Source organism: Parambassis ranga, chromosome 15 (genome assembly GCF_900634625.1).
Source record: "Parambassis ranga chromosome 15, fParRan2.1, whole genome shotgun sequence".
In the NCBI taxonomy this organism is placed as follows: Eukaryota; Metazoa; Chordata; class Actinopteri; family Ambassidae; genus Parambassis; species Parambassis ranga.
The window spans coordinates 17,743,461-17,764,088 of NC_041035.1; the positions used below are offsets into that span (position 1 = coordinate 17,743,461).

The 20,628-nt window shown below is 41.5% G+C and overlaps 1 protein-coding gene across 1 annotated transcript; it reads right to left on the reverse strand.

The window, feature by feature from the left end:
• Positions 1–277: 277 nt before the first annotated feature.
• egln1a (egl-9 family hypoxia-inducible factor 1a) lies at positions 278–19,432 on the reverse strand. Its single transcript, XM_028422969.1, has 5 exons — positions 18,428–19,432; positions 7,423–7,542; positions 1,737–1,873; positions 1,593–1,660; positions 278–1,501 (listed from the first exon to the last, which is right to left on the reverse strand). Exons 1-5 carry the CDS (start codon positions 19,118–19,120, stop codon positions 1,446–1,448), a joined length of 1,074 nt encoding a protein of 357 aa, XP_028278770.1. The 5' UTR covers positions 19,121–19,432; the 3' UTR covers positions 278–1,445.
• Between the last annotated feature and the right edge of the window lie 1,196 nt (positions 19,433–20,628).

The following is a 20,628-nucleotide window of genomic DNA, read 5'->3' on the forward strand; positions in this document are numbered from 1 at the left end:
CTGGTTTTGAATACAACCTTTAAAGAGAGGCCCTCTGTCTAAATACCATCCAGCATCTTCCCACAACCTCACATGTTGTTGCCACATTGCCTTTTACTGCACATGGACAGATCAAAGAACTAAAGAGCATGAGAAAAAACAAACAGCAAGCTGGGTATGTTTTGTACTTTTCTGCATTTTATTGAAGACAGTTCCATCCTAAAAGCACTAAATACATAATGTACCATGGAAAGTTAATACAAGTAATTCAATGCTTTACAAAACAGGAGCATTGTCTCTGTCTCTCTGTCTGTCTCTGTGTGTGTGTGGGCCTGTGTGTGTGCAGGTTTTGGAGATTGTCTCAGAAAATGGTTCCCACTGGATTTAAAATGATTGATGGAGCAGGTCCGCTTCTGTCTTCTACAACATAAATACTGTATAAAGCCAGTGACTGAGAACAAATAGGCAACTCTGGTAACACAGTGCAGAACATTGAACATACAATGATTTGACTGGCTGCTGCCATCGACTGATCAATATATTAAAAGGTTTTTGATGAGCTATGCACCTGGAGAATGTCATCACATATTTCCAAGCCTCTGTAGGAATAACGGTCACTGCACGTAATACTGGATGAAAAAGCAGTTATTGAAATGTTTTTCCTTGAATGTGCAGAATCCTGCTGTAACTGACGAAAGCTGCAGTAGAGGATGAGCTGCCTGCAGAGGGCAGCATTGACCTTTCTTCAGTGAGGTTCACGCAAGAGGCGAGCCAACACATAAACACTGTCCTCATCACTGCAACTGTCGAACATTTTTGGCAGCTGAATTCAGATTGAAGTACTTCATATTCTCTGACTGAGGATGAGAAAAAAAACAAAACACCGAAAAGTCTCCATTACAATCTGCTGCACTGCAAGAGAATAAACTCAAACTACGACCAGAGGTTCTGTCAGAAAAAGGGTGTTTTTAATTCAGATCATTCCTCAAATTATTGCAAACTCAAGCACATACAGTAGCTTATTATAACAGCCGATTCCATGTGAAACGCATAAACACATGACGCATATGCAGAACACTGTACCTTTAAGGAATTAACTGCAAAAAAAAAACCAATACACAAAAGATGAACACTTTCTCTGAGCTTAATTCCTGTTTGAATTGATATTCTGAATATGTCAGCTATTAGCAAGATCCACCGAAGAGGTGACAGAAAAAAAAAAAAAAAAAAAATACAATCCCTTTCAGTACAATGTTATGACATTCAAGGTCCGCTGGGTTCATCCAGGTTGGCAGAAAATGAACAGAAATCAATGTGTATTTGCTTTGTCTCCATAAACACAGATCGTTCGCCCACTCAAGCAAAGGTCTGCTGTTTCGCCATGTAAAACACACACATGCTCTCTATAGGCCACTTTCTTAGGACAGAGCACTTAATGGCTGTTTGCAGAGGATGCAGGCATCCCACTAGCTGGGATCTGATGATTTGTCAAGTTCAACTTTTACTCCTTTCTCTCCTGCACCTGTGCACAAAGGAAACACAAGAGAAGATGTAAAAGAGACAACAATAAGGCCGAAACAATAGAAACAGGACATTGTGCCGCGTGTGCGTACCCGTTAAGTACTTTTCTTTAGCTCTGGCTCGCTCGTCTGCATCAAAATACCACACTGTGATGGCATACCTGTGGAGACAGAATTACACAGTGAGTCACTGCAGAAACAGTGTGAGCAGGCCAGTGAGCGGACTCGATGCCTGACCTTGTAGCAAACGCGGGCTGAACCTCGTGAGGGTTCCGTCTGTCTGACCAGAACAACAGAAGACGGTCAAATTTTGGCTCTATGTCGGCAAACTGGGCTTTTCCTTCTGGGAAGATTCGAAGAAGGCCACCATGTTCCTGGAAGAGCAGAACAAGAAGCAACAACCCCGTTATGTACACAAATCTGGACAAAGCAACAGCAGGAAGGTAAAGCGAGACTGTAAGGAAGCAACCTAAATTGAAGCCTCAGCAGTGATCGGGATTTAATGTTCATCCACATTAAAAAGACGCCATTCTCACGAAACAAAGCACATATATAATAAAAAAGACACTCAAAGCCATTTAAAATGATCAACACAGAACCACATCATGTTGAAAGAAAAGGGTTGTCCAGCTCCGAGGGCTAGGAGGAAAGCTCAGGATAGGAAGCAGCAGCGGGGGACGGCTTTCCTGTGGAGGGATAGGAAGAATAACCCACAGGAAAACTGCTCTGGCTGGATAAAGGACCTGGAGAGTGAAAAAGCAGATTGCTGCAAGCGTGCCGCTTAAATGCTCACACAGCTGATATGATAGGCCCCACTCTTCACACGCAAACTAGCTGAGCAACAAGGTTCACACCCTTTACTGCAGAAGTAATGCCATTCCCATATAAACTGCATTGAATGAGGGGGAATACCGATGGTGTGACCAAACTAAATAAAGCACAATGGGGTCAAAGAAGACAGGAGAGATTTTTTTTTTCTGCAATCAGTTCAAGGGGCACTGAAACTGTTTGACTGCACGTATAACACAGCGCTGCGTGCAGATCTGTAAACAGCAGGTCACAACCTCCAGACCTACAGCAGTTTATACTGGACTGATGTCAAATATGTGTGAGTGGAGATCCTGTAAAAAGTCACGTCATTACACAACTGTATGCACAGATCAGCTATAATACTGAAACTACACGCCTAAGGTCATGGCACTCAATGTTTAATTCCACATGATGTCAGGACCCAAATGTCCCAGCTGAACATTACTGGCTTCCTTACAGGTTAAAGAAAATGTCCAAACATGGACAGCTACATGTTTTGAAACAACACACGTGCAATAATCTATATGTGCAATAATCCATTAATCCATCGGTACAATCTATGCTGGTGTGCAATGTTTGTACATAATTCTTCTTCATAAATCTTTTACTTTTAGTGTACTATATTCTATTTTATTCTGTTTAATTCTTGCTCTGACTGTCAGTGTTGTATTGCTGCTGGTACCCAAATTTCCCTGAGGGACCATCCCAAAGGGATTAATATAATCTATTCTATTCTATAATGCAAGAAGCCTTTAAACATTCCATGGAACCGCTTCAGGTTCAAATTGGAGCCTTCTTTTGGATTAGGTGGTCTAGACACTACTTCATCTTGATGGTCTCAGTGCTCTCATCTCTAGGCTCCGACACACAGTCTGATGTCACTGACGTGAGTGTTGGAACCGGCTGCCTACCCCAAGAGGCAGAGCACGATGTGAAATCATGCACAGATCCTTCAACTACACTGAATAAAAAGCACACTTTAGAGAAAAGTAGAAATGTATATAAGTAAATAGAAAGGACTGCTCATGTATATTTCCCAGTATAATTACTATGGTCTGGAATATAACTGCATCATTTTACTATTGGCTTTCACTTCCCCAACCAACTTATCTCATAGTCATTTCCAAGAGTTTAAATCGAGGTAACTGGACTCAAGGATTGTTTTTTGAAGACGTTTTGCCACTCCCCCCCAAGTGGCTTCTTCAGTTCTGCAGAACTGGCGAAATATGTTCAAAAAAACAACCCTTGAGTCCAGTTGCCTTGATTTAAACTCTTGGAAATTTCCCAACCAGCTGTTTTTTCCCCAATAAAATGTCACAAACGGTGAACTGAATCTCATTGTAACGTCTCAGAATAGACAGTCTCTGGAGTTTCCTACCAATGGAACAGTACAGTAAATGTTTAGGATCCATTTTTTTGTTTTGTTTTTGTAGTGGGTGGATGGAACTAAATCTTTTCAACACACTGGCCAAGTTACACACATAAAATCTTGCCAAACCTGACACCCCCATAAGTGCTGAGAGGAGTTCTTACAAAAGGAAGTCACATGATGAGGCCCACAGATACCAGTATGATTGTTTATCACTCCCAGCAGACGCACTGTAAGTCAGGGCTCATGCTGCAGTAGTCTTTAACTGTTGGTTATTTCAGACCAACTACATGTCGGAAGCCATTACTGCAACATGTTCACACCCAGACTATGCATGAAAAAAAAAACAGAAATGAGGGATGACAACTGTTAACAGGACAAGGTTATCGCGACAGCTAATATCTCTTTAGACCGGCGACCCATCCTTGGCTCTCCCTCATTGCATGCTGGGATTATTCATCCAACTGCTGCAACCTTGTAAAAGATAAGCACTTCAGAAAATGGATGGATTGATATGTCAATTCACTGTGTGTCAAAACAGCAACACTCAGAAGATCAGAACTTATCATGGTCCACATTTAAATTCCAAAATAGATCATCTACATTTTAGGGAGCAGTTTAAACTCTATACAGCTGCTGCTTCGCAGTGAATCTGTAACAGAATAATAATAATAATGGCTGATTCATTTCCTTCCACTTCTCTGGTCTGTGTGCTTTTGCTATCTACCGGAGTGGTGTGTTTCTTTTATTTTAGTCACATGGTTGCACAGGGAATGTTCAAATCTTGTGACTGCTAATCTATAATTGACTACGATTACTAAGCACAGATAACAGATATTTCACATTACTAGAGAGAACTTTATGTGTTCCGTTAGCTACATATTGCAGTTTCAGGCTGATTTTTTTATTTTTTTCATTTTAGGGGGACATGAAGTGGGTGAAGCGACATGATGTTGGGGGTAAATAACTGGAACAACTGAACATTCCAAAGCCATCACGTTCTCTCATGGTGCCCCGGTATCCAGGCAACCACATTCTATAACAGACAGCCTAATAAACAGCCAATCAGAGGCCAGATTGCAACTATTCCACATTTTAAACCGGGGTTCTGTGAACGTAGCTCATTTAAATATCTGCATCCACACAACCAATCACACAGCAGCTGAGCTGATTAACATACCTGCAGGAGGACCTAATGTCTGATTCCATAGCTAACAGGAAAATATTTCATTAAAAACACAAGGGTGGCAACATCAGTTCAGTCAACTCAAGACAGCATACACTTCAAATGGGCCACATCACGTGTGTCCTGTGAGCAGGCACATAGGATAACACACCTGCACCATTTATAGAATACGCCAAGGAGAAATACCTGAAAATCCATACAATGTACAACCTTACCAAGATAGCTGAAGATGTCCTGGATGTCAAACTGTGGTGCCGTCATAGAATCCATCACATCTATCACTGGCTACTTGCTCTATTTAGAAGATGAGAAATGGGCGAATGAAAATCATGGCTGACCTCTTACACACCAGGTCCTATCTTTAAAGTCTGATACATCAAATTACCCCCGTCATGGACACTGTGCTATAAATGCTGCTAAGAAGACGTCCTCTTTCTGCCGCCTTTGTCCTTCAACAAAGAACAAAGCTGGCATGATGCCACCGTAGTGTACGCTTTTAAAGGGGATGCGATTGTTGTATAATCAGTAGTGTGATGTCTCCGCCATGCCAGCTCATCCTTTTACACATCCATTGATTCTGCATTGTGACTACTTTTGTGATAGCGCAACAGCACAAAAGCAACATCCTGACTTCCCTCGCCCATACCTCATACACAGAGCGATAAGACGCCTTGACACCACCCCCACCTGTACAACCACCGAAAACAAAAACCTGTAACACCGTCTGTCAGATTTAAACACAAGAATGTCCACAGATTTTTCTGCTATTATATAAACGCTGCAAAGAAACAGCAGTCACAACCAGGAGGGAGTCAACCAGCATATGATAGACAGCCACTGCATGCACAGTTAGTTCTAGCAGCAGTATAATGAGTTAAACATACATGTAGTTATATTAGATATTTGTTATATTGACAGGATTTTTTCTGTTTAGTGCAAGTCAGAAAACCCACTATACACAGTACACGTGCATAGCCCACAAACTCACAACCAAGGGCAAAACAGCTTCCTGTAATTAAGTCATTTTCATAATGCTTGTCTGGAGGTCACGTTTAAGAGGAAGTCAGCAAGACAACCTCTTATGAATCTTGTCACCAGCTTGACAGAGCACAAACAAAAGACAACAGCTTCACAGTGAAGACTGTTGCTACTTGTTGGCAAAATCCTGTTTATTTGTCTCAGGGTTAAGAGGTGAGTTCCTGACATGCTTTTCCGATGACGTGTGAACTTATGGCGCAGTACAATCTGACCTTCATTTTATATAGATCTCAAATGGGCAGAATCCTGTTTTTTGTCTCACATTTAAGAGCCGATTCCCTGACATGCCTTTCCAATGACAAGTGTGCTTGTCCCATTAGAATTTATTTTACTATATTTTATATAAATCTGAAACTGGATGGGGAAAAAATAACACAGGATAAATTAATTTGTGCTCTCATGTGATCTATAGCAGCAGGCTAGCACACACACTACATATCTTGTCAATAAATACAAATTATTGATAAATACAATAAATACAATCTGTGTTTTTCTGTCAATATGGGGTGCTGTGTGTACATTAATGAGGAAAAATACCCACTGTATATATCATGGATACACCAGAGTATTCTGTGTCGGCCTCAAAGAAAAGAGCTGCTGGCAGGTAGAGGCAGAAGTAACACCAGGAGCTGTATCTGCATTCTTTATCAAAATGACACCACCTAGATATTGAGAGATAGCTCAGTGTGTGAGTACTTTTACTTTATATACTTTAAGTACATTTAAAAGTAAGTACTTAAGACTTTTACTTAAGTAGGATTGTTGATGCACTTTTAATATATTTTGCTGGGTAATTGTACTTTTACTTAAGTTAATTTTTATTTACTACCTTTTACTACCCTGTGTCAGCTATTGTATTCAACATTTTCTAACAATGCAACGATGCCTCAAGGGGTCAATTGATGGCTTAATGTAGAGGAAGATGAGTAATGTCATGTCAGCACTGTACGGTCACTAAGAGAGGATACTCTTTATGGCACGGCGAGGAAAAAGGACTGCTGAATTCAACATCTAACTGAAAAAAAAACTGCATCTGCATGCTTTACAGCTGTACAACTGCTCTTCTTAAGCCACCTCTCATTTAAGGGGTGATGTTTCAACAAATAGTGGCCAGCTTTCTCAATGTTTCACCTCTGCGTGCTTATCAATGCACGTTTTCAGTCAATGTGTTAAAAAGTAGCATGGGGGGTGCTCCTCTCCGTGACTGGGTGTGGCTGGATTAGCAGGATATCTGCATTTTAACGGGATTATAAATGAGGAGAGTGGCCCACACCGCACGTACCGACACGTAACCACAACCACACACACTCTACAAAAGGATGGAGTCTGGTATGGTGCAGGATGGAGGGTGGTGACCCTACTATGATGCCAAGAACGAGGCAGTCAGACAGAATGTTAATACGTGACACATGATGACCATTCTGTGAATTAGCTTGTGTCCCTGTTTATGAATTCAAATCACTAAAGACATTAAATTAAATGTTTATGGCAAAAGAGGTATGTCCTTTACACACCCGTACCTTGGCATTCCAATCTTTATTAAGGTAATATATGCATGTGACACACCGTCCATCGCCGTTAGGGTTATCCACGTGACGCACGTAGCCTGTCCCGTTTCCGGGGTAACAGGCCACCATTGCCTGAAGAGAGAAAGATGAAAAAGCATGATTAGTAAAATGAGACACGCAATGAGAAAGACACAAACATATGCATACAATCCTAGATCACACAACCAAAAAAAAAAAAAAAAGAGTGCTGCATTGAAACAGTGTGTCAGCATAAATCTTAGAGTACAGTTACCAGAAGTGTGTAAAGACAATCTTGGCATAGCCTGACTGTATTGTTTCCTCACCTGCAGCAAGACTGACACAAGCACAGGCAGCCTACACTCCAGCTGCCTCATTATAAACTTTAAACTAGCGAGAAAATAAACCGGAGATATCGTGCTGCACGTCAACTTCCCCTAGCCTTTTCCTGCTCTATTAAGACTTTCATGATCTGCTTGGGTGTTGGCAGTGAACCCCTATGAGCTCTTGTAAACTTCTTGATGTAAACAGCAGGCGAACACACTCATACAGTGCAGAATGCCCCTGAGGAATAAGACACGCACAAGTGGTGACTTGCACACTGCCAGGGGGGCTGCGGCAGACGAAGACATGTGTTTCCTTCAGAAATAAGAAGTGATGAAGAAGGAAAACCTCTCTATTATTTTAAAGCATCCAGTTCTTGGAAATTACAGCAAACACTTGGTCAGTAGCATATAACTGTGGATCTTTTCTGAAACGTGCACAAACATAAAAGGCAGAACTGGCCCTTATACAGTGATATGACAGAAAAAAGACAAGTTCATCCACATTCTTTTATGAAGTTGCATCAACATAAACCATGGTAAGTTTATGATAAACACTCAGACCACACCAAACCTCTTCACTTTGTCTCATAAAGGATATAATTCAGGCTTGAAAGATAAAGCTAGCCTGACTGTGGAGATTTGGACATGCTAGATTTTATGCACACATTGAGGTTTTATTACACTGCTATGTACTATTCTAATGATCATGCAACAAACTGTTTATGAACATGACCTCCCAGTAATGTAACACCCTTTGAGAGAGGGAAAAAATTGTTTACATCACACACACGTCTGATTCTTATTTTCCTGCTCATCTGACCGTAGTTGCTTGCGTCAATCCACATTGTGTTCACATCTTTTTGAGTGATGCAGGTTACCACTGGAATTCATAGGATCAGGGCCTTCAAAGCAAAAAAAAACAAAACAAAAAAAAAAGAGCAAAACTTCCAACATAAAAATAGGGGGAGGGGCTGCAGGAACTTTTATCGATTTAAAAAAAAAAAAAAAAAAAAAAGAGGGAGGGAAACAGTGCTGGATGAAGAGCACGCCGACTGACAAAGAGCTTCCTGTCAGCAAGACGCACTACAGTAAGCTTTTCTGTGTGTCTGCATGTGTTCATGTGTGTGTGAGGGAGAGAGAGAGAGGCACAGACAGAGAAAGCGGTGGGGTGGGGCTCGAGCAGAAGAGAAGAGTGAACTGCTATAAACTTTGACTCCTGGCCTCCCTCCAGAGGGAGCAGTATTTTAATGGTTGTGCTACGTGCAGAGCGTGAGGAGGGTTGGCTGATCCTCGGCTATGTCACCCCTCCCACCCTTAACTGCTGGGCTCACACTGCAAGGCTAGAGATGGGTAAACAGCCGCTGCTAGGAAATCATGTTTGTGTAGATATACGTGTGTGTGAGTGAAGGTGTGAGAGCCTCAGCACTGTGTAAAAAAAAAAAAATATCTGGATGCAGCTTTTCAGCTTTCATTTCTCTTAGCAGGAGCGCAGTAGAAATACTAAGGCTATCACAGCATAGCCTGACTCACAAACATGCTTAGTCATTGATTTACCTACAGCATAAGCCCACCAGGCGGGTTTTACTAAATTGCAGAGGCTGTTGACAAAGTTTGGACGGGTAATGAAGGCATCATTTTAACAGCCTTGCAACATCTGAACGTGAACTAAGAATCTAGAAAGAAAGCTTAAAAATATACAGTAAAAAAAACACCTAGTTTAAGCAAAACAAAATAAATCAAACATAATTTATATGGCATTGGAATGCAGAACAACTGGTATTTAAAGAGCTCAACAAGCTCAAGCACACTGAAAATATACAACATTTCCAGTCAGAGAATAACAGATGGTTTGGAGCTAAACACACAGCATGCAGACACTCAGACTATAGCAAATCCTAAAAGTAGACATGATCACGGACTCAGTAAAAGCATGTATTGTATATATGCAAAAAAATCCCAAATGTTCCCTCCGACAACCTGTCACAAAATTCATGACTCCTTCACTCTGCCATTTTTCACCCCTGACCTTGATACCCATTTGAGCTTCCCCTCCTTCCGCCACTTACTCTTCCGCATTCCGCTGTGGCCCTCATTAAGGGCTGACCTTGCTCTTCATGTTGTGTGTTTACATTCCACAAACACAGCTTCAGCGGCTGACTGCCGTTAACGGGCAGAAAAAGACTAGTAGACCTCATTAATCTGAGATTGATGGAGACTTTACAGATAAAAAAAAAACTTTATGAAATAAATAAATATTTAGTGCTGCTTACATTTACCAGTCTGTGTTTTTCTGCTCAATTATTTCCTACTGTTCATTCGAGGTGTTAATTTCACTCATCCCTGCACAGTAAACACAGGGTGGAGATGGGGGGGGGGGATTCCTTTGTGCGGTCCTTTCCACAAAAGTCATGCGCCGCTGTTTATTTTTCTTCCTCGTTTCCAATTTATCTCAAGACAACTGCAATCCAAAACTAACACAAAATAAGCTTGAACTGAATGAGCCGTGACAAGCAGGAGCAAGAAGCATGATTTATGCGAGGCTATCGGTGCCGATTACCACTTTCTGCTGCTTAAATGTTTTCTTTCACCTTATTCATGTTCACTTTAAAGATAACTGTCGTCAAATGTGTTCACATCAGTGTAAATAGAAACCAAACAGACTTTAATCAGTAGAAAATAAAACAACTCTCTCATCCAAATTCATGCCTCCACCATATGTTTTTACTTTTACATAGAAGAGAAATGTGTTGTTAACCCTAACAGTATTTTCCCATCATACAGCTATTTGTGTGCAGTAATGTCTCACCCACCGCAGAAGCATAAATAATTAAAACTCCATTATGAAATCAAATGGATTTGTTATAAAGCTGTGCCAAGTGGTGCCATGTAAAACAAACAGTCTGGTTGTGGCTCGTGTAACCCTGCGTTCACACCAAGAGCGACTACAGCTGTAAACTCGCATGAAGTTCTTCACTTTCTATCCAAGAGCGACGAGCTACAAAAGTTGAGCAACTAAAAAAGTGTAAGTCAGCTGGACTTTATGCATATGAGCTATGACGGCTGGAAAACACTAACAACTAATCGGAATGTAGACGTCCTTCGCATGCTTGAATTTTGGGGAACATACTCGGAAACTTCGGTTCCTATCAATGTACAGTACGACAAGGTATCACGGGTTGTTGGTCAGCCTGGTAAGTAAATGAAATGTGAGCATATATACATATATATATATTTTGTTTGGGAGCGGAATCGCACAGCACACCGTGCTGTTGAAGCAATGTTCTAGCATACGACTGTCAAGCTCCCTGTACTAAAAGCATACGGCTCCTTTAAATGGATTAGCAAAATTGAACGTTCAAATTTCTCACGTCATCAGTGACAACAGTGCAAAGAACTTTTTTTAGCAGCTATACTGCTTTAGTTGTTCTTGGTGTGAACGGGGGAATTGTTTAAACAAGCTCTGTCAATCCAGCTGCATGTAAACATGTCTGTAATTCTGCATTGAGCACCACCATGCATTGTTTTATGCACTGATGCAGGCCATAAAATGGGGTGGAGAGAAAACAGAAAAGGTGCACAGGGTCTGGTCCCTTCACAGAAGACATGCTTATGCATGAAGACCTCCTAGACAGTGTGGGTTTCGGCCCAGGACAGGTTGCCGCTTTATAGTGTGGGGCTGCCCTGTTTAAAATGATGACCTAGTTGACTCTTTCATTCTTTATGACAGTGAACAATAGAAGAACGTATACAGCAGCACTTGTACACATGTTGCAGCAGAAACACAATCACATTTTCTGGTAATGTTACTCAAATACTCTAAAGAAAATTGTGCAAAGCTATCACCCTTGTACAATGATAAACAAACCTGGGACAAACTCAGTACTGGAATCCATTTACTGGCCTGCGGTTTCTACTACTGAATTTGTTCCATTCATAAAGTTAACAGGATGACTTCTCTGAATTAGTCATCACTTAAGGTTACTAATAAACGAAACATTTTAAATGCTGTCTGTTTTCTTCAGCACAGTGACTTTTTAGCGCCTGCTCAGCCTGACTGAATGGCTCCATCCGTGCCAGTGTGAGAGCCAAGTGAACTCATTCTGTAATTGGATCAGTCACTGATACTTTCTCTTTGGCAGTGGTAGAAAACTGGGTGCAACCCTGTTTAAATATATAAAGGTTATCTGGAGTCAAAGTTCAAAAGGGAGTAAAATTAGAAGTGTCATTCTGAATAAGGTTTAACAGAGATTTGCTGTGTATTTAGTTTGAAGCTATAATGAAGTAATAATTAAAGTGGCTAATTTCAAAATTATGACCATTTTTGTATTAAACTACTATGTATATAATCTTGTAACCCCTCTTCTAAATGATCGTGCTCCACCCACTATAAATCGTCCCTGTCTTCAACTCTACAGCTGCAAATAGTGCAAAACAAAGCCCTCTTTCTCATGGCTCCACCTGGATCATGGCCAGGTGCTGCTTAGACAGTCATGGCATGGTAAATGGTTAGATACAGGCTAAAATCAAAATGTAAATAAATTGCAATGCAGACAACAATCATTCTTGTGCATGATCTCCTGCTCACTAAAAAAAGTGATGATTAAAAAAAAGAAAGAAGATGAAAACCATGATGAAATAACTGACCACTGCTGAGCCCACACTTTAAAAACAATGGTATTAAGTGCATCGTATAAAATGCACATGTGGATTACAGAGGCTTTTGTAAGAACTGGATGTGGGTCAGCTCTTGCGTGACCATAACTGATTTTGGGACTGTGTCCCAAGAGCAGATCTATTTATGGTTTAATGTATAATGGTTAAACAATAAACAGGAAGAGGTGGCATACAAGGTGCTGCCTCACTCATGCTGGTACTGGAAGCGGAAGGAACAAGCCTATAGCATAATGTACAGCCGGCTTCAGTGCACAGAGGTCTGACATCACATGACTTCCTCTAGTCTACTTTGTAGAGCTTTAAGATTTAGGTCAATGGTCAACTTCCTTATGAAAGCCCATGTGTCTCACAGTCATGTTGTGATATTACAAATGGCACAATGGACGAACATGACAGTAAACAGCATAAGATCGCACTCTGTCATTGTTAGCTGTAGCAATGCGGGGTGTGGGGGTGATGGATTTTGTCCAGATTTATCCTGTTTAACTGCTTCTGCCTAAGGTTTTAACTGAAAATGAGACACTCTGCCCACTGCTTTAATGACAAAATACTTAATGTGACTTTGATTTTATCGGCCGATTTGCTGATCTATAGTTATTGGATACATTTCCGCTAATAAATATAAAGTTTTAAAAAAGCAAAATGAAAAACATAATTTAACCAGCTTGTGCTTGCTGTGGCTTAGCATGTGCTAGCTCTCGGCTAGGATTCGATGGTGTTCGCCTCTCCAGCCACTCGCCTACGGTTAGCACAAGCAATCCGAAGGCTAGTTGCTGGAGAGCGAAACACACATGAAGCACAACTGTGGTCTAGCACATTGCTAGCAGACGCTAATCAGAGCAGCTCCTTCGATATCAGACACAATATGGATTGTGAAGTACTGTAGTGTGAAGTGTTGCAAATAAGTCCAGTAAAAAAAATATACCAGTAATTACCTGTCACTTCTTTGCATTATTATTGCATTGCACACTATACTTTTATGACATCTAATCTTCTGTTTCTTTTTAAACTCTAGACCTTTTCCAGTTAATGCAGGGCTATATAATAATATATCCAGACATATATTTTCATTCTAAACTGAGCATGTTAGATGAAGCATATTTTATAACACTACTGACAACATGACCAAGAAGTAGATATGCACCGAAATTAAAATTCTTCCGAAACCGAAAATGAGGAATCCAAGGCCAAAAACCGAAATCCCGAAACAAAACTTATTATTCCAATTATTAGTACCATTGCATTTATGGCTATGTGTACTAACCTCACTAAAATCAAGGCATTGCAAATGCACAACTTAATATTAATGTTTCAAAGAATAAAGCAATTGAAAATATTTATTCAATTGTTTGCACATTCAAACAATGCACAATCACTCATCTTATTTAAATAGAGCCAGTGCATAAATAAACATTTTGTCAAATTAAAAAAATGTCCAGCAGAAAAATAAATCTGATGTCACATATGTAGTAAATCAGTAACAATAGCCTGTCTATGATTTGAGGCACTCTACTGCAGGATCTGACTGAACACATCAGACAGCGAGGGTGGGCTGTGCGCTTCTCCGTCTCCAAGCAGGTTCTATGCATGCTGCTTTATTCCCAGATTCAAGTATGATCTTTATAACGCGGATCAATGCCGTGATGAAGTGCAGAGAATCCGAGTAGGGAAACGTGTGCTGAAGGACTATGAGTGTACTTTTCATCGTTTTCACTCCGCGGCCCGTCTCTTTGCTTAGAAGACGCTTTAGTGCTGCGTTTAAAAGAATAACGTCAGCTGCAGATGCATCAGAGGAGTGGATCTCTTTAGTTAGCTGCTCAAATGGAGCAAGAAAAGACACCTCAGACATGCTGGAGCGTCATCACCGAGCGTCATGAACCGAAAATTCGGTGCATCCCTACTAAGAAGACTTACTCTTGGCTTCCTAACCAAGTCAGTAACAGACAATCAGACGGTGTTGCTGCTACAAGCTTCTTTATATTTCTTGATAATGCTGTAATGACTGCATTCAACATGCTGTATCTGCAGTGAAACAAACATGTCCCACTGCCTGCAACTTGCCACAATGTTATCACGTGGAAAGGGGAAATCGAAACAATGGCATTTAATAACTATTTGGGCAAAATCTTTTTCTTCTGTCTTTCCTAATCTGAATAGTGCTTACATTGTGTCATATCCCTTTGAGCCATTGATACCGGCGGCCTTCCATTTGTGCAAGTCATGCTGATATTTTTTGGTCACCGTCCAGCCGTGTGTTGGCCAATGCAACTAGGGCAATGGGTGAGGATGTCAAGTTCACGAGTGTTCGACTCAATGGCGTGGATCAACTTGACAATAATGGCCTTTCTAAAAAATCTTTTCAAGCCTACTCAGAACTAGCCAGCCAAAAACACAACATGACAAGAGCAGCAGCCTAAAAATAACAGACCACAGCAATAAGAGCTCTGAAACTAGGGATGTGTGTATTGATTCTTCGATAGCCGCTAGTCAAAATTTTTTACTCGATACTTTATTAAAAAATAGCGATACCACTGTCCTAATGCAAAATGTGCAATTTCTTTCCACTTCTGAGAGTTTATGCATTAAATGTATGCGTGACAACTAACCCGAGTGTATCATGGCAGCCTATCAGATGTCAGAGCCGAAGGCTCACTGCGCAGCCTCAGTCAAGCACTGTATCCCACTCGATTGCTCAGAGTTTAGCCGTGGGAGCATGGATGGCCGAGAAAGAAAACGAAGCATAGTGTGGTGTTATTTTTCACCTGCGATGAAAGGTAACGCCACGTGTGCGCCACTACCTGCAATAAAGTGGTGCCACGTAGCAGCAACACTAGCAACCTCTTTAAGCACTTAAAAACTACGCACCCTGACATATGTAAAGAGACTGAACAACGCCACAACCAGGTGACACTCGTAATGTGTTTTATAAAATGTGTTGTGTAATTTCAACCAGTATTTCTCTCATGTATTCATCCATTCGTTTCGTCCATACGTTTTATTGCCCTTGCAATAAAGTTGTTAATGAACACTGTTCAATAGTGTAATTTTCCTTTAACGGTATCGATAAAAAACTTCAAGCTTCACGACCACTTCAAGGTCAAGCAGTCTTACAACACAGGTAGGCTTGTGCAAAATCGTATCGTGTGCAATTAATCGTCAGAAAAACTGTCACCGATCAACATTCGCCACTTATCGATTACGGCGATTAGTCGCGTTTCGTCATGATCCCGCATTTTTGTGTGAGACGTACACTCACCATCACCGTCAAGCGCGCACATGTGAGCCCACAATAACAATAATGGCGGAAGAGAGCGGTGTTTAGTTAAATGATGCGGAGCATAGAAGCATAGAAGAGCATAGAATGAAGTAGTTCACTTGACCTAATGATTTGTCAGTATCAATTCAGAACAATGTGGCGATTTAGAGTCAAAAACATGTAAGTGCAATTGTCACCAATTAATCGTCAAATTAATCGTTATCGGCTAAATGCCACAATTAATCGTGATTAATTTTTTTGCCAATATCGCCCAACCCTAAACACAGGGCAATGCAGCACATTTAAAACAGTGACTACCCTGGTGTGGCAGTTTAATTATCAAAACTTTTAGGTACAAAATCATACCAATCACCCAGAAGCTACTGTACGAGTCCACAGCGTCAAGGTTAAAAAAAATCCTGCCATGAATCTGACTTTCATAGAGGTTAATAATATTCAGCCCAGTCACTGTGTGGACTGAGTCTGTGACAATATACAGCCTCCAAAGTAATACAAAAAGTACTTCACAATCTTTGACTTTTGTATTAAAATGCATGTACACTAATTTTATAAACGGCACCGGAAAAACTTCTCCTCAATGAGTGAAGAGTGACAGTCCCATTCAAAGCATTTCCCCAGGAGAGGAGGAGGAGGAGGAAGAGGAGGGGGGGGGGGAAGCTGGGGGAAGCTCATCTCCTCCTGGGTCATGCTACAGATCTGGTTAAAAGAAGGAGTCGTAGGTCACACGCAACCCAAACACTGAGGTGGAGCCATTGTCGGGCTGCTTTTCTGTAAAATGTGCTCACCAAATACAAAACAGAAACTGGCTGGGACTGCTGCGTTTACTTTTTAGCGAATGCAGCAACTACCAAAAAAACGTAAAAAAGTTTGTTCTGTGAAACAGAAGCTGCGGACAATTTCCTCTCCACCCAAACACTGTAATACGTTAGCTTTATTCTCATTAATCTGTGTGATGCTGAATGTATCACTGCAGCCAATCCAGGCAGCTACAGTGCAGTGTCCCTGTCCCTCATTCACAGCATTATCCTGTTTCAGGCTGCTCTTTGCCAAATAGCTGTAGGTCCTCCAACAATAATTAAAAATTGTACATCAATAAAAACTACAGTGTGTGTGAGCAGGGTGCCTTTGTTGTTTCTGTATGCATACATACAGAGGCAGCACATGTCCACTAGAACTGCGTGATAAGAAGAGCGTGTGCACTGTGTTATACAGTCTCTGAATTATCTGCAGGAGTTTATTAGTTACAACTTCTCAAAACAAATGTCTACTAGTCTAATAAAACTGTACTGTAATACATTCTGTTTGTATTATAGTAGTGCTGAGGTGATATTAATGGGGATATGATCCAACTTTATGATCTGGTGAATGTTATGTGTTGAACTTTGCAAATTAAGACTGAGAAACAGGGCCAGCATGAGACTTTTTATCTGATACGATATCAGTTACATTTGTTTTTAAGTGTTTTAATCACACAGAATTAGCTGAGCTTTATGATAACGTTCATGTTTAGAGCACACTAACTGCACCTGCTGAGTTGATAAAGATGAAGGGTAAATGTAGTGACATTTATTGTTCATACTGTTGATCATCTTTTCCTAGAGAGAATTCCCTACCACCTATACCACCTAATAAGAAGGTTAATGTCCTGCTCTCATCTATACTGGTGCTAAGGTGTATTATTAGCCGCTTTCACACAGAGATGTGGTATAAAGCGGCACTGAAGACCCCCTCTTTATTGTGCTTGTGCTCTTTCACAAAATTCAAACAATGCCGGCCTAATGTTGCCTTGGTGTTTACTGTCAAGGGACACGTCGGCATTGTGCAGTCAGACGTGCGGTTTATTGTTTTCTATACATTGTTCTGGCCGTGCTGGCTTGCCCATTCGCATGACTGTCAGTGTGCCTCCATTAGAGCGTCTGATGCCACCTCCAAGGGGCAAAAGAGGGGCAACCAAATGCTCTCTGTGCATTTTACACAAAACAAGAGAGTTAAGGGTGCAACAGCACAACAATAAATAAACCTCCTCTGAGAGGTGCTTTGCTTATGATTTTTAATCTATAATGGGGGTAAGAAAATACATATCTACACAATACAACCTCTAAAATGAGCCTACAGCTGATTTAATTTAAGAAAATCTGAATTTATAGTGTTAATGACAGGCTGCTCTATTAGACTGCATTCAGTGTGATACTTCTTTATTAAACAATTTGAGTGCAGACCCTATGCCGTACTGTATATAACCACTTGCAAGCAACACCCTGGGTCTAAGTTTAAGAAAACACAGGAAGTTTTTAAATAAATATAACTATGTTGTCTGATGTTGCAGCCATTTGTGCAGATTAAATGTTACATTAAAGGCATGAAGATTTGAGCAGAATGTAAATAAACAAACAAAATGCTTTGTACTGGGGGGAATAATCCACCTTTCTGACTCATTAGGCATTAACCCTGCTTTAACCTGAGGACTTACTGGCCTCTTAAACTTTAAGTCTGGTCTACTGGACTGATCTATTAGAAGTAATGGCGCCTTGATGACAGAATGGATTTGTCTGAAAGCTCATTGTTTAACTAACCTGTGTATAACTTGTGTAACACTAAAGGACACCTGCAAATCTTAAAGCTTTTGATCCCAGGGAGTCACCCTGGTGTGTGTGTGTGTGTCCGGTGTGTGACCCTCCTAGAAACTGCTGGATGTGCGTCTCCACCTTCTTGTCATACTTACTTTTGTCCTTCCATTTATCGTGTAGTTTCCCAGTTTGCCATTACAATGTCTAATCAGGTCGTCCATACGACTCATTAGAAAGAGGATCTTCTCGCAGCCGGGCTCCTTCCCCTCTATCCACGTGATTTTGTCCCCTCGGATGTCTTTAGTGGAATCGCTTTTCTGACTGACCAACTGGCCGTCCGTGAACCTGCCGGTTTTATACAGGGACTTCACATTATCCAGAATGCATAGGCCAACATCTGCTCCTAAAAAGTTGTCCACCACACAGATGCCGTGCTTGTTCATACACGGGACTATGTACTCCGTGGCAAGTTTCTGAGGGGATGAGCTGGTTTGTCCGTTAGGTTTGGCCGTGTTGTTGGACCCTTCTTCTCCAACTTTAACGCCGACCTCAGGGGCTTCTGTAGTTTGCGGTAAAGATGCGCTGTCCGCCTCCTGGGGGGTCTGATTTTCTGTGTCTTTCTCCGGTGTCCCGTCGTCCCCCGGCGGCGCGGGCTGATTCTGTTTGGGGGGCTGCGCCTTGTCCGGCTCCTTACAGATGAGCTTGTGTTTCTTCCAGTGCTGTTTCTGGTGCTCCTTGCTGCAGTAGAAGGAGCTCCGGCACCTACCGCACTTAAGGAGGTTCTCCATTTTCCCACAAAGTTCACAGTACTGTCGGTCTCGGTCCAAATCGCTCTCCTGCTTCTCCATCTTTAAGGCGGGTGTACTGCTCCTTTAATTCCGATCCTTCACACGCGTCCTGCTAACCGTCAACTTTGGAAACGACCCGCTACCTCTGCCACGCTACACCGAGCGAAACTGGTAACTACGGCTCAGAACTTCGCCATTTTAGCCCACTCATTCCCTTTCAGTGACTTGTATCAGTGGAATAACAGGACAGAGTGCGCCCAGGGCAGAGCATTCCGAGGTGGGTCGAGGTGTTCGGGAGGCATTTCTGCAGGCTAGCTGTGACTCTCTGGATACTGCATGGCGCCGCTCCGTGTGTGCTCAGCTTGTCTGTGGTCCAGCCTCTCTGACGTCAGCAGCGGCCACGCCCCCTCTGCTCCTGCTGCCTTCAGGTACGGTCGGCCAAAGAGTATGCGAGAGTTTGATAGTAAATTTGACTTATTATGACATATGACAACATATTAATATGTTTAGCATAATTTTATAGAATCAAGACAGGAGCCTAAGCATTGAGGTTTACAGGAAACCAACCCATACAGACCAGTATGGGTCTACTTTTTGATTCACACCACCCACTGGAGCATAAGCTCGGTGTCATCAGGACCCTACAACACACCCAATGGGCTGTTAACTAGTCCTGCACAGGCCCCTGGGCCCTTGCACAGTTTCTGACCATTAACCAACAAGAGGGATCTCAGTCAGTGTGAGTTCCTCCAAGATCCACCCACAGATTCTTGCTGCCTAGTCTTTAAAAGTCCCCCATCATCACCATGTTTCATAGAGAGACATAATGGTAGAAACTGCAAAGAAGCCGCTTTGATGTCACATTGAATATAAGCTATTGTTATTTTGGACTGCACGTGCTTTTTGTAGTTGATGAACTATTACATAAAACTGTGAGAAGAATTAATCGCTCAGTTGGGTGCATGGTGCTGAAAACACCAGCAGTTTTACTATTTTACAAGCTTGAATGGAGCACCTGAAGGCATCCTCACTCAACGTCAACGACTCGCATATGTGAAATTCCTTTCACACAACAAAAGAATAATTTGCAGGACTTTTTATGGGTCATATAATAAATTAATCGGTTATTGTGCATGCAATTTATTAAACTAATAAATAAGGCCTTAAAACGAGTATTTGGATGCATATATTATAATCAACCAAATTATCATTTTTAAAGTGATTTGATACAAATATGTTATTGTATACACTGGTGTAGTCTATCAGTCATCACTGACACCACAAAGTGAAACCTCTGTCTGAAAGACAGGTTACTCTGCGCAGAGGCGAGCTCAAGTTGGCACCAGTCGTACCGCACGTACACAGTCATGAATCCCTGGAGGAGGGGTTATGGAGAGAAGAGTAATCTGATCAAGAAAGGTTGAATCATACATACTTTAATAGCAACAAATGACACAGGCCAATCCAGACCGGCAGTCTGGAGATAACTGATGCATTTAAGCATGAAAAAGAAAGTGTTTTGTCTGCAAGGCGGGCCCGTGTCATCCGCTAATGAATAAGTTTAGTGC